At 44.1% G+C, this 13,122-nt stretch overlaps 1 protein-coding gene across 3 annotated transcripts in view; it reads right to left on the bottom strand.

Annotated features, from left to right (window-relative positions):
- ndor1 (NADPH dependent diflavin oxidoreductase 1) overlaps positions 1–13,122 on the bottom strand; it is a 46,802-nt gene that overhangs the window by 11,496 nt on the left and 22,184 nt on the right. For all 3 annotated transcript variants that reach the window (XM_059994391.1, XM_059994392.1, XM_059994393.1), the window contains exons 10-12: positions 12,125–12,345; positions 10,841–10,948; positions 7,451–7,565 (exon numbers count right to left, since the gene is read on the bottom strand). In XM_059994391.1, the coding sequence (XP_059850374.1) occupies positions 7,451–7,565; positions 10,841–10,948; positions 12,125–12,345 (444 nt within the window). The remainder of the gene's footprint in view (positions 1–7,450; positions 7,566–10,840; positions 10,949–12,124; positions 12,346–13,122) is intronic.

Raw genomic sequence — 13,122 nt, 5'->3', positions numbered from 1 at the left:
AATTATGTTTTCAGGACGATCTTTCATCAGAACAGATGCAGCCTGACCTGCAGAGTATTTCAGGCATTTTCTTTTTTAATTTCAGATTTCCAGCATCTGGTGCTTTTTGTCTCAATCTTGGCAAGGATACTCCTTGTTGCTGTGTGAGTTTAGCAATTTGTTCGATGAACTGATGTAGTAAGGTGACTTTTGGTGACAAGGATCCCTAACTAAAGCTCAGCAGAACCTTAAAAATTGCAACTTCCAGCATCTGCAGATTTCCTTGTGTTTGAACTTTAATAATATATGGTTACTGAAATAACTACAGCGACAAAACTGTTACTACTGTCTGTCACTGGGGAAATGAGATAAAGTCTAAACCCAGTCAAGTATTTAATCATATATTTAATGATTGCCTGTAACTGATGCACTTAATGACTGATAAAGTAATGCCTCATTAAATTCAAGGTTTTTGGCTAAAAATTGAAATGCTGCAGGGAAATTTGAGTTAATTAGTACCTGACATTTTCTAACCATAGAGCCTTAGGCAGCTGTACTGACTGAATCACCTTTCACTTGTCCTACTCACTGCTACAATTAATGGGACAGGGTTCACGTTCAGTTGAAACCTAACAGACCACTGCTGTGAAGTGACTCATGAGTATTTTAACAAAGAAAGTGCTCAAAGTGCTCCACTATCACTAAACAGTAAACTGCCTTAATCCTGCAGTGGGAGGGAGAACAGCCAGAGATTGTGGTACGTATTGGTACCAATGACGTAGGCAGGAAAAGGGAGGAGGTCTTGAAAGAAGACTATAGGGAGTTAGGAAGGAAGTTGAAAAGCAGGAGCTGAAAGGTAGTAATCTCGGGATTACTGCCTGTGCCACGCGACAGTGAGAATAGGAATAGAATGAGGTGGAGGATAAATGTGTGGCTGAGGGAATGGAGCAGGGGGCAGGGATTCAGATTTCTGGATCATTGGGACCTCTTTTGGGGCAGGTGTGACCTGTACAAAAGGGATGGGTTGCACTTGAATCCCAGGGGGACCAATATCCTGGCGGGCAGGTTTGACAGAGCTGTTGGGGAGGGTTTAAACTAGTTTGGCAGGGGGGTGGGAATCAGAATGTGAGTGCAGGGATTAAGGTAGAAGGACAAGGGCATGATGCTAAGAATTCTGAGTTGATGAGGAAGGACAGGCAGGGGATAATTGTAGCCAGTTAGAGGGGTTGAAATGTGTATATTTCAATGCTAGGAGTATTAGGAACAAGGAGGATGAACTTAGAGCATGGATTAGTACGTGGAACTACGATGTTGTGGCCTTTACTGAAACTTGGTTGGAGGAAGGGCAGGATTGGATGATGCAGGTCCCGCTGTTCAGGTGTTTTAAAAGGAATAGGATGGGAGGGAGTGGCATTGCTGATCAGGGATAGTATCATGGCTATAGAAAGGGAGGATTCTGAGTCGGTCTGGGTGGAAGTCAGAAATAGGAAGGGATCAATCACTGTGCTGGGAGTAGTCTATAGGCCCCCAAATAGCCCTCGGGACACCGAGGAGCAGATAAGTAGGCAGATTTTAGAATGGTGCACAAAATACAGGGTAGTAGTTATGGGTGATTTCAACTTCCCTCATATTGACTGGCACCTCCTGAGTGCAAGGGGGATAGATGGGGCTGAATTTGTCAGGTGTGTTCAAGAAAGATTCCTGACACAGTATGTGGACCGGCCAACGAGAGGAGAGGGTATACTGGATCTAGTTCTGGGTAATTAACCTGGTCAGGTGACAGACCTCTTGGTGGGGGAGCATTTTGGTGAGAGTGACCACAACTCCCTTAGCTTCAGCATAGCTATGGAAAGAGTAAAATCAGACGAAATGGTAAAGCGCATAATTGGGGAAGGGCTAACTTTGAAGGGATGAGGCAGGAACTAGCGAGAGTAAATTGGAAACAGATGTTCAAAGGGTTTCCCCTTTGAAGTAATGTAACAGAAGTAACATAGGAGAAGTTTAGGGACTACTTGAGCTGGGTTCAGGATAGGTTTGTCCCACTGAGGCAAGGAAAAAATGGTAGGGAAAGGGAACCTTGGCTGATGAAACACATGAGGTATCTCGTCAAGAGGAAAAAGGAAGCATATGTTAGATATAAGAAGTAGGAAGTAGGAGGGGCTCTTGAGAAATACAGGGTAGCCAGGAAGGAGCTAAAGAAAGGACTTAGGAGAACTCGAAGGGGGCATGAGAAGGCCTTGGCAAGTAGGATTAAGGAGAACCCCAAGGCATTCTATGCATATGTGAAGAACAGGAGGATGACGAGAACGAAGGTGGGACCACTAAAGGATAAAGACGGCAACATATGCCTGGAGGCAGAGGAGGTGGGGGAAGGTCCTAAATGAATACTTTGCTTCAGTATTCACAAGTGAAAAGGATCTTGATCAGGGTGAGGTCGAAATAGAGCAGGCCTGTGTGCTGAACAATGTGGAGATTAAGGAAGAAGAAATGCTGGATCTTCTTAAAAACATTAAGATTGTTAAATCCCCAGGGCCGGATATGATACACCCCAGGTTGTTGTGGGAATTGACAGAAGAGATCTCTGGAGCATTAGCTCTGGAGGACTGGAGAATGGCAAATGTAGTTCCCTTGTTTAAAAAAGGTAATAGGGAAAAATCTGGGAACTATAGACTGGTGAGTCTTACGTCGGTGGTTTGCAAACTACTTGAAAGGATTTTTAAGGGCAGGATCTATGAGCATTTGGAGAAGTACAGTCTACTCATGGATAGTCAACATGGCTTTGTGAAGGGAAGATCATGCCTTTCGAGCCCGATTGAGTTTTTTGAAGAGGTAATAAAAGAAATTGATGAGGGTTGGGCAGTGGATGTGGTCTACATGGACTTTAGCAAGGCATTTGACAAAGTCTCTCATGAGAGACTCATCCAGAAAGTCATGAGGCATAGGATAAGTGGAACCTTGGCTGTTTGGATAAAAAATTAGCTTAAAGGAAGAAAAAAGAGGGTAGTTGTGGAAGGAAAGTATTCTGCCTGGAGGTCGGTGACTAGTGGAGTGCCGCAGGGATCTGTCCTGGGATGCCTGCTATTTGTGATATTTATAAATGACCTGGATGTAGAGGCAGAAGGATTGGTGAGTGAGTTTGCGGATGACACGAAGTTTGGAGGAGTTGTGGATGGAGCTGCAGGTTGTCCAAGGTTACAAGAGGATATAGGCAGGCTGCAGAGTTGGGCAGAAAAATGGAAGATGGGAGTTCAATCTGGATAAGTGTAAGGTGATGTATTTTGGAAGGACAAACCAGAAGACTGAGTACAGGATTAATGGTCAGTTACTTAAGAGTGTGGATGAACAAAGGGACCTTAGGATTCAAATCCATACATCCCTCAAAGTCGCTGCGCAGATTGATAGGGTAGTTAAGAAGGCCTATGGGATGCTAGGCTTCATTAACAGGGGGATTGAGTTCAAGAGTAGAGAGGTCATGTTGCAACTCTACAAATCTCTGGTGAGACCGCACTTAGGGAGTATTGTGTTCAATTCTGGTCACCTCATTACAGGAAGGATGTGAAAGCTATGGAGAGGCTGCAGAGGAGATTTACCAGGATGTTGCCTGGTTTGGAGAACAAATCACATGAAGTAAAGTTAGCGGAGCTGGGACTTTTCTCTTTGGAGTGTAGAAGAATGAGAGGGGACTTGATAGAGGTCTACAAGATTATGAGAGGCAATGATAAGGTGGATAGTCAGTACCTGTTTCCCAGGGCACCAATAGCAAACACCAGAGGGCATATGTACAAAATTAAGGGAGGGAAGTTTAGGGGAGACATCAGGAGTAAGTTTTTTTAAACAGAGGGTTGTGAGTGCCTGGAATGACTTGCCAGGGAAAGTGGTGGAGGCTAAAACATTAGGGGTATTTAAGAGTCTCTTGGACAGGCACATGGATGAAAGAAAAATAGAGGGTTATGGGGTAGTGTGGGTTTAGTACTTTTTTTAAAGGATTATATGGGTCGGCACAACATGGAGGGCTGAAGGGCCTGTACTGTGCAGTAATCTTCTATGATAATTTGTTACAGAGGGGAGCTATGCTTAAAATAGGTGTAACTTTCCATCTGGTCCATTGGTCCACTCAGTGCAACCATGCCTGATCCTCTGTGCCAATGATATATTCTTGGTGTCTCCACAAATCCATTTGTGTCTGGAGATCTGTCTGCCTCTTTCTTTATTACTGTCAGTGAATGGGCCTCCATCATCTTCACTGGTAAAGATTTCCACAGGTTTACCGCCTTCTAAGTACTCAAATTTCTGCCCTCTATTCTGAGATTTTGATTCCCTTGTTCTAGAAAGCCTGGCCAGGGGAACCATCCTTGCTCAATCATCTGCTTAACCCTGTTAAAATTTTAAAGTATATCAATGAGATCTTCTCTCATTCTTATAAACTCCAAATCTCTTCTCATACAACTGAGCTACCAGCCTTGGAGTAAATCTGGTCAGCCTTTGCTGTGAACAATGCCCAGTCTGAGAGGTAAGGAGATCATATCTCTACCCAGTGCTCTAGGTATGGTAGACCACAAACACAAGAAAATATGCAGATGCTAAAAATCCAAAGCAACACACACAAAATGCTAGAGGAACTCAGCAGGCCAGGCAGCATTTATGGAAAAGAGTAAACAGATGACATATTGGGCCAAGATCCTTCATCAGGCAAGTGGGGTTCATCGGCCTTGGATGGTAGCCTGCTAGGAGAAGGGAGACTCTGATCCTCACTGAAATTGAGAAGAATTTTGCATCATTCTTCACAGTGGAATACATCTGCAGTATATTCAAGAGTGTCAGGGAAGTGAAGTATGTGCAGTGAAAATTACTCTAATATCAAAGAAGGTACTAAAAGCTTTTTTAAGTATATAAAGGGTAAAAGAGAGTTGAGAGTAGATATAGGACCAATACAAAATGACGCTGGAGATATTCTAATAAGAAAGAGCAGAGGAACTGAATGCGTATGTTGCACTGGTCTTCACAGTGGAAGACATCTTTAGTATACCGGACATTCAAGAATGTCAGGGAAATGAAGTTTGTGCACTGAAAATTACGACTGAGAAGGTGCTTAGGAAGCTTAATGGTCTGAGGGTGGATAAATCTCCTGGACCTGATGGAATGCACCCTCAGGTTCTGAAGAAGTAGCTGGAGTGATTGTGGAGGCATTAATGATGTTCTTTCAAGAATCTATAGATTCTGGCATTGTACTGGATGACTGGAAAATTGCAAATGTTACTCTGCTATTTAAGTAGGGTGGGAGGAAGCAGAAGGGAAACTATAGACCTGTTAGCCTGACATCAGTGGTTGGGAAGTTGTTGGAATCGATTGTTACGGATGAGATTACGGAATATCTGGAAGCACATGACAAGATAGGCCAAAGTCAGCATGGTTTCCTGAAAGGAAAATCCTGCCTGACAAACCTACTGCAATTTTTTGAGGAAATTACAAGCAGGGTAGACAAAGGAGATGTAGTAGATGTGGTGTACTTGGATTTTCAGAAGGCCTTTGACAAAGTGCTGCACATGAGGCTGCTTAGCAAGATAAGATTACTAGCATGGGTGGAGCATTGGCTGGTCAGCAGAAAACAGAGAGTGGGAATAAAGGGATCCTATTCTGGCTGGCAGCAGGTTACCAGTGGAGTTCCACAGGGGGCGGTGTTGGGACTGCTGTTTTTTATGATGTATGTCAATGATTTGGACTATGGGATTAATGGATTTGTGACTAAATTTGCCGATGGTACAAAGATGGGTGGAGAAGCGGGTAGTGTTGAGGAAAGAGAGCCTGTAGAGAGACTTAGATAGTGTAGGGGAATGGGCAAAGAAGTGGCAAATGAAATACAATGTTGGAAAGTGTATGGTCATGCACTTTGGTGGAAGAAATAAACAGGCAGACTATTATTTAGATGGGGGAGAGAATTCAAAATGCAGAGATGCAAAGGGACTTGGGGGTCCTTGTGCAGGATACCCTAAAGGTTAACCTCCAGGTTAAGTCAGTAGTGAAGAAGGCAAATGCAATGTTGGCATTCATTTCTAGAGGTATAGAATATAAGAGCAGGGACGTGATGTTGAGACTCTCTCTATAAGGCACTTGTGAGACCACACTTGGAGTGTTGTGTGCAGTTTTGGGCTTCTTATTTTAGAAAGGATATACTGACATTGGAGAGGTTCAGAGAAGATTCACAAAAATGATTTCAGGAATGAAAGGGTTACCATATGAGGAATGTCTGGCAGCTCCTGGGCTGTATTCCCTGGAGTTCAGGAGAATGAAGGGGGAACTCATAGAAACATTCTGAATGTTAAAAGGTTTGAGCAGATTAGATATGGCAAAGTTATTTCCCATGGTAGGGAAGTCTAGGACAAGAAGGCACAACTTCAGGATTGAAGGACGTCCATTTAGAACAGAAATGCGGAGAAATTACTTTAGTCAGAGGGTGGTAAATCTGTGGAATTTGTTGCTGTGATTGGCAGTGGAGGCCAAGTCATTGGGTGCATTTAAGGCAGAGATAGATAGGTTCTTGATTAGCTAGGGCATCAAAGGGTTTGGGGAGAAGCCAGGGGAGTGGGGATAACTGTAAGAATTGCATCAGCCCATGATTGAATGGTAGAGCAGACTTGATGGGCCAAATGGCCTACTTCTGTTCCTATATCTTATGGTTTTATGGTTTAATGAGGGGGGGACCTAATTGAAACCTACTGAATGTTGAAAGGCCTGAATAGAGTAGATTGGGGAGCATATTTCTTATGGTGGGAGAGTCTAAGACCAGAGGGCACAGCCTCAAAATAGAGGTACATCCATTTAGAATGGAGATGAGGAGGAACTTCTTTCTCAAGAGACAGGTGAATCTGTGGAATTTGTTGCCACAGACGGCTGTGGTGGCCAAGACACTTAAGGCAGAGGTTGACAGATTTTTGATTGGTCAGGGCATGAATGGATACAGGGAGAAGGTAGGAGATTGTGGCTGAGGGAAATGGATCAGCCATGATGAAATGGCAGAGCTGACACATTGGGCCAATGAGTCTGCTCTGCCTTATAAAGGAACTGATACCCAGCAAAGAGGAAGATACACAGCTAGGGCAGAGGAATGGGCTTTGATGACGTTTTAGAAGTGGAGAGAAAGAGGAAGGATAAGGTTGGGAGGAAGATCGAGACAGTTGAGCCAAAATAAAAAAACTGAGAATCTTATGATCAAGTCCCTGGAAGCCACAGTCAAAACATCATCTGGGGTAGCAACAGAGGAGTGGGGGAAAAAAATCAAAGATCATATGAGGTACAATCAATAAAGGATGAAAAGTTAAGGTTTTTTGGTTGTGGGCACCAACATTGAATGGGGAATGGAGAGGGCTAGCCAGTAGGATCAACACACAGCAATAGAAAAAGGAAGAGCCAAAGCCTTTCCCGACGAAGAATCACTGGCGAAAGCACACCACGGGGAGCACCAGGCGAGGCTTACCCTGCTGTGGGTTCTGGGATGCCAGCCAACTGGAACACACACCACGTCGAGGCTTCTTCAACTTGGTCTTGTACTGAACAACTGCCATCAGAATCTGAATCTGTCCGGGGTGAGCCTGGGAACCAGGAAAAAGACTGAAAATATGAAATGCACATTGATTTCCATTCAAATATGATCTTTACAGCGTTTGCTACTAAATGAGGCACAAGCTCCCCCTATCCTTTGGATTGAGGCCTGAATGATTGAAGTGCGCATGTCCTGACTAACCACCATGATCTCCTATAATGGATTCTCATTTTCACCAACACTGCATCTCACAGGTTACAGTCTGCTACATAACATTAAATCATTAACTGGAAATTGTCAGCATGAAGGTAAACTCAAGAGAGATGGGTTTCTGTAGTAAGTGAGGGGAGGTTCAGAGACACACAACCGACCAGTCAGAGAAGGCCACTTGGCATCACTTTCGTCGAAGGGCACCGAAGCACTCAGTCATTGAGGTACTATAGCACAGTAACAGGCTCTTCAGCTCATCCAGTGCATGCCAACCTTATCTTCTGCCAAGTCCCATCTACCTGCAACCTGACCATCTCTCTACAAACCCTTCCCATTCATATACCTATCCAAATTTCTTTTAAATGTTACAATAGAATCGGAAGCTACCACTTCTGCTGGCAGCTTGTTTCACACTTGCACCAGCCCCGAATGAAAAAGTGAAGAGTAAGAGCGGTCTTAGCCTGGAAATCCATCATGGGGTAGAAACCCATACAAATGAACTACTGGATGTCTCACAGGTTCATGCATAGATAAAAGACCCTGTCTAGGGTCACATGATGTTCTAAAACCACCAGATATAGTCTGTTTCTGGTTGCACAAGGGATGACCTATATTCTGCGAGCACAGTCTGGGGGTATACAAGAAGAACAGCCTGATAGTCAAAATTCTGGAGTATTTCTATTAGCTTTGGAAGCAAGCACCAGAAAGTCATTGCCTGGAACATGGCAGCATTCTTTTTTCGCCACAGTAATGTGGCAAAAATCCCCTGCTTCTTACAGCTCACAGATCCACTCAACATCTTGCAGCCAAACAACAGCACCATAGCGATAATGTACAAGCCAATGTGAGAGACTAGAATTGGCTGCAATGTTGGCAGCACTTCACCAGTGGGACATTGATAGAATGCAGAAATGCAGAACTGGGCTGAGAAGTGGCAGATGGAGTTCAACCCAGATAAGTGAGGTGGTTTATTTTGCTAAGTCAAATATGATGGCAGAATATAGTATTAATGGTAAGACTCTTGGCAGTGTGGAGGATCAGAGGGATCTTGGGGTCCGAGTCCATAGGACACTCAAAGCTGCTGCGCAGGTTGACACTGTGGTTAAGAAGGCATACGGTGCATTGGTCTTCATCAATTGTGGGCCTGAGTTTAAGATCAGAGGGGTAATGTTACAGCTATATAGGACCCTGGTTAGATCCCACTTAAAGAGTACTGTGCTCAGTTCTGGTCGCCTCACTATAGGAAGGATGTGGAAACCATAGAAAGGGTGCAAAGGAGATTTACAAGGATGTTGCCTGGATTGGGGAGCATGCTTTATGAGAATATGTTGAGTGAACTCGGCCTTTTCTCCTTGGAGCGATGGAGGATGAGAGGCGACCTGATAGAGGTGTATAAGATGATGAAAGGCATTGGATAGTCAAGAAGCTTTCTCCCAGGGCTGAAATAGCAAACACAAGAGGGCACAGTTTTAAGGTGCTTGAAAGTAGGTACAGAGGAGATGTCAGGGGTAAGGTTTTTTTATGCAGAGAGTGGCGAGTGCGTGGAATGGGCTGCCAGCGATGATGGTGGAGGCAGATACAATAGGGTCTTTTAAGAGACTCCTGGATAGTACATGGAGCTCAGAAAAATAGAGGGCTGTCGGTAACTCTAGGTAATTTCTAAGGTACAGCTTTGTGAGCTGAAGGGCCTGTATTGTGCTGTAGGTTTTCTATGTTTCTGTGCTGGTGTGTAGGATGCCTGACACTAACAATGTTTGGAGATCAAAATGCTCTATTTGTAAGAAGTAGAAGTGGGAAGATACTATTTGTAAATTTTACTCCCCTAATACTTAGTATTTTGATTCCTGGAGGTCATTATGAAGACTGTCATTTGTTGGCCCTGAAATGTGAGATGCAGGCTAGACCACCCCTCACACCAGCTTCTCTATTCAATTGCAGCTTGGTGAATCTTCACCATAAGCCTCGCTCTTCTGTCTCATCCCCACAGCCCAAGGACAAGAAGTTTCATTCCTACAGGGCACTCCATAACAATAAGATCCTTTCCAGAGCCTGACTACTAAACGAGGTTTGCTCTTCTGAGTCCTGGAGGGATACAGCTCAGAAGCAGGTGCTTCGACCCACTTGCATGTCGACATCACCTACCCATTCACACCCACCTTACATTAATCCCATTTTATTCTCCACCATTTCTCATCAACTCTCCCCGATTCTACCACTCACCTACACATTAGCAGTAATATATAGTGGCTAATTCACCTACCAACCTGCGCATCTTTGGGATGTGGGAGGAAACTGGAACACCTGGAGGAAACCTATGCAATCTTAGGATTTAACACAAACTCCACACAGACAGCATTGAACCTAGGTCTCTGGCAATATGAGGAAGCAGCTCTACTAACTGAGCCACAGCACTGCCTGCTCTAATTTTAAAGACTTACTAAACTGAACTAAAAGTCCAAACTTCCACTGGTGGGATTCAAACTTACATAGTCTGAATCATGAATCTGGTAACAGAATCAAACCCTGCCCATCCCCAGGCTCTCCTCGCCATGTGATCATGTTCTTGTTACAGACAGTGCTAGCCAGAGCGCGTCCAGCACATCGTTAAGAAAAAGCTGAAATAAACAAGCTAATTAACTAGGTGCCGCCCAAGGTGATTTGAGTATCTCAGAAACTGCTGATCTCCTGGGATTTTTATGCACAACAGACTCTGGAGTTTACAAAGAATGGTGCCAAAAACAAAAAAAAAACATCCAACGAGTGGACTTAACAAGATTTTTTCACTCACGGAACAGACACTCGTTGGATGTTTTTTTTGTTTTTGGCACCATTCTTTGTAAACTTCGGAGTCTGTTGTGTGTAAAAATCCCACATCAGCAGTTTCTGAGATACTCAAATCACCCTGGGTGGCACCTAATTAATTAGCTTGTTTATTTTGGCTTTTTTCTTAAAGATGTGCCGGATGCGCTCCAGCTAGCACTGCACCACTGGTTACAGTTAGTCTCAGGTGTGACAGTGTCATTGGCAGCTTTGATGCTGCATCAGCAAATTGAAAATCTATCCCAATTTGGGCAAAAATTCTCCCAAATAAATCCAATGTGGAGGGGTCCTTACCAACTGGGAAGAAGCGATGGAAAAAGCCCGTGGTCGAATTTCAGGAATGAGGTCCAGGAGATAATCGATTGGGATGGCAGCTGTCGTCTTCGAGAAATCGAACAGAACCTAGGAAAAATCCCAAGAAACTAAAATTTTTTTTTAGTGTTCAGCACTTGCTTAGTAACCAGAAACAAGTACAGCAGAGTAAAATAAAATCAGGCTAGCTTTCTAAGATTCCAGGATGTGGCCACTGCCTTGAAGCTACAGCAAAGGATCGACATAGTTTTCAGTGATGCCTCCACCATGTCGGCCACCCTGGGGAGAACAACTTCTCCTTACTCTTGGGTAAAGTTGCTACAAATCCAGAGGAATTCAGCTGGCCAGGCAGCATTTTGGGCGAGACCCTTCATCTTCTCTCAGGCTTCCCTTTGTTCCAATATACTGGCTTCTGTGCTGTTGAAAGAATTATCACCTCAACTCTCAATTTGGGACAGCTTCACCCTCCTCATCTGTACAGGCAGCACTTCCAATGAACAAATACGTCGCCTCACACCCGATGCAGCTTGTCAGTGCACAAGGACCTTCTGACTGAGCACATGAATCTTCAGTATGATCCCAGTTCCCATTGTCCATCCCGCAACCCTCCAAGACCCCTGAACCCTTTCAATTTTAACTACCATTGAAAACCATACCTTCACCTGCCTGGACTCCAAAGTTCCCAGGTTTCTGTTTTAACTTCCTACTCTTTAAGAGTGTTTAATGGCATTTACACAGATGTAAAGGAGAGCAAAATAACTGTTAATTCAGATCCAATGCAGCACAAAAAACACAGAGAAAAATAAAGAACACAATAACAAAAAACGTAATAAATATAAATATATAAGGTGGGAGAGGGAAGGGAGAGAGATTGAATGTCTATAAAGTGCCACTAGGCACAGGAGTGTCTGTACATAAGTTGACTGACAGGAAATGATAAAGTAGTGGTGGTGAGGGGTGTGGAGGGGTGGGTTAGTGGGTGGAGTTGTTGATCGGTCTAGGAGAAAGTAACTGTTTTTGAGTCCGGTGGTCTTGGTGCGCAGTTTCAAACTCCTGGGAGTGCACATGTTGCATAAACTCTCACAGTGCTAGAACACATTCTACATAATCAGGAACGCTCACCAACACCTTCAAGGTGTTCCTTAAACTTGCCTGCTTTATCTTTTCATGCTGTCTTCTAGTATATTCTGAAAGGTGTTAAACTCAGTAGCTGTTCAAAGATGTTGTGGGACATTTTATCACATGAAGAGCTATTATCTGGCCTACCTCCAAAGTGGTCCTTCGAAGTCTGTTGCAGTAGCTGTACAACTCTTCCTGGCCCTCGGCTGAGCTGAATTCCTTCAGCTTCTCCTGCTCTAACTCATCAGGAGAAAAGTACGATAGAAGCTCGAAAAAGGAGCGTCGGGGGACGCAGTTAATGTCCAGATATCGCTCAACTAGGTACTGAATTGTGCAGGGCTGCGGCAATCGAGCAGGAAGTGGTGTTGCTGGAGAGACAGAGTGGGATATTAGTCACAGCAGGACAAAGGAAATCTAAAGATAGCAACAAGGGAATGGAGGAAAAGGGGACTAATTAGCTCTTTCAGTTGCTGGCTGTCCTGTGACTCAACTCCATACTCCTACTCCCGTCCCGCATTCCCGGTGCCGTTCTGTAAGGAGTCTCTGTATGTTCTCTCTGTGGAATGTGTGTATTTTCCCCAGATGCTCCAGTTTCCTCCCAATGTCCAAAGACATAAATTTTAAATTGTGCCATCAGTGGATTAGAATTAATGGGGTTTGTGGGGTTGCTGAGGAAGCGTGAGTCGAAGGGTCAGAAGAGCCTACTCAGTGCTCTTATCGCTAAATAAAAAAAATCACAAAAATAACTAATTCTTCAAGTGTCAGCAGCCAGTGGCTGACTTCAACAGAGTCATCAACGTGTTGGATAGAACACGAAATGTGGCAAAATGAAATACAAGTGTCATCCCCGCAACACACACAAAATGCAGCTATGGAAAAGAGTAAACTGTCAACCCTTCCTGACGAAGGGTCTTGGCCTGAAATGTCGACTGTTTATTCTTTTCCATAGATGCTACCTGAGCTGCTGGGCTCCTACAGCACTTTGTGTGTGTTGCTTGGGTTTCTACCATCTGCGGATTTCCTCGTGTTTTTGATTCTACAAGTGTCCACCACTTACTGCCATAAGACAGTCTGGAACTTGAAACTGGACTTACTTCCATTTCTTCTGGGAAACCTGAGACCTGCTGAGGGAGGGATTGGAAACC

The sequence above is a fragment of the Hypanus sabinus genome, chromosome 18 (genome assembly GCF_030144855.1).
Source record: "Hypanus sabinus isolate sHypSab1 chromosome 18, sHypSab1.hap1, whole genome shotgun sequence".
Lineage (NCBI taxonomy): Eukaryota > Metazoa > Chordata > Chondrichthyes > Myliobatiformes > Dasyatidae > Hypanus > Hypanus sabinus.
The sequence above is the reverse complement of the archived record's forward strand: the minus strand, read 5'-3'. Positions and strand labels throughout refer to the sequence as shown.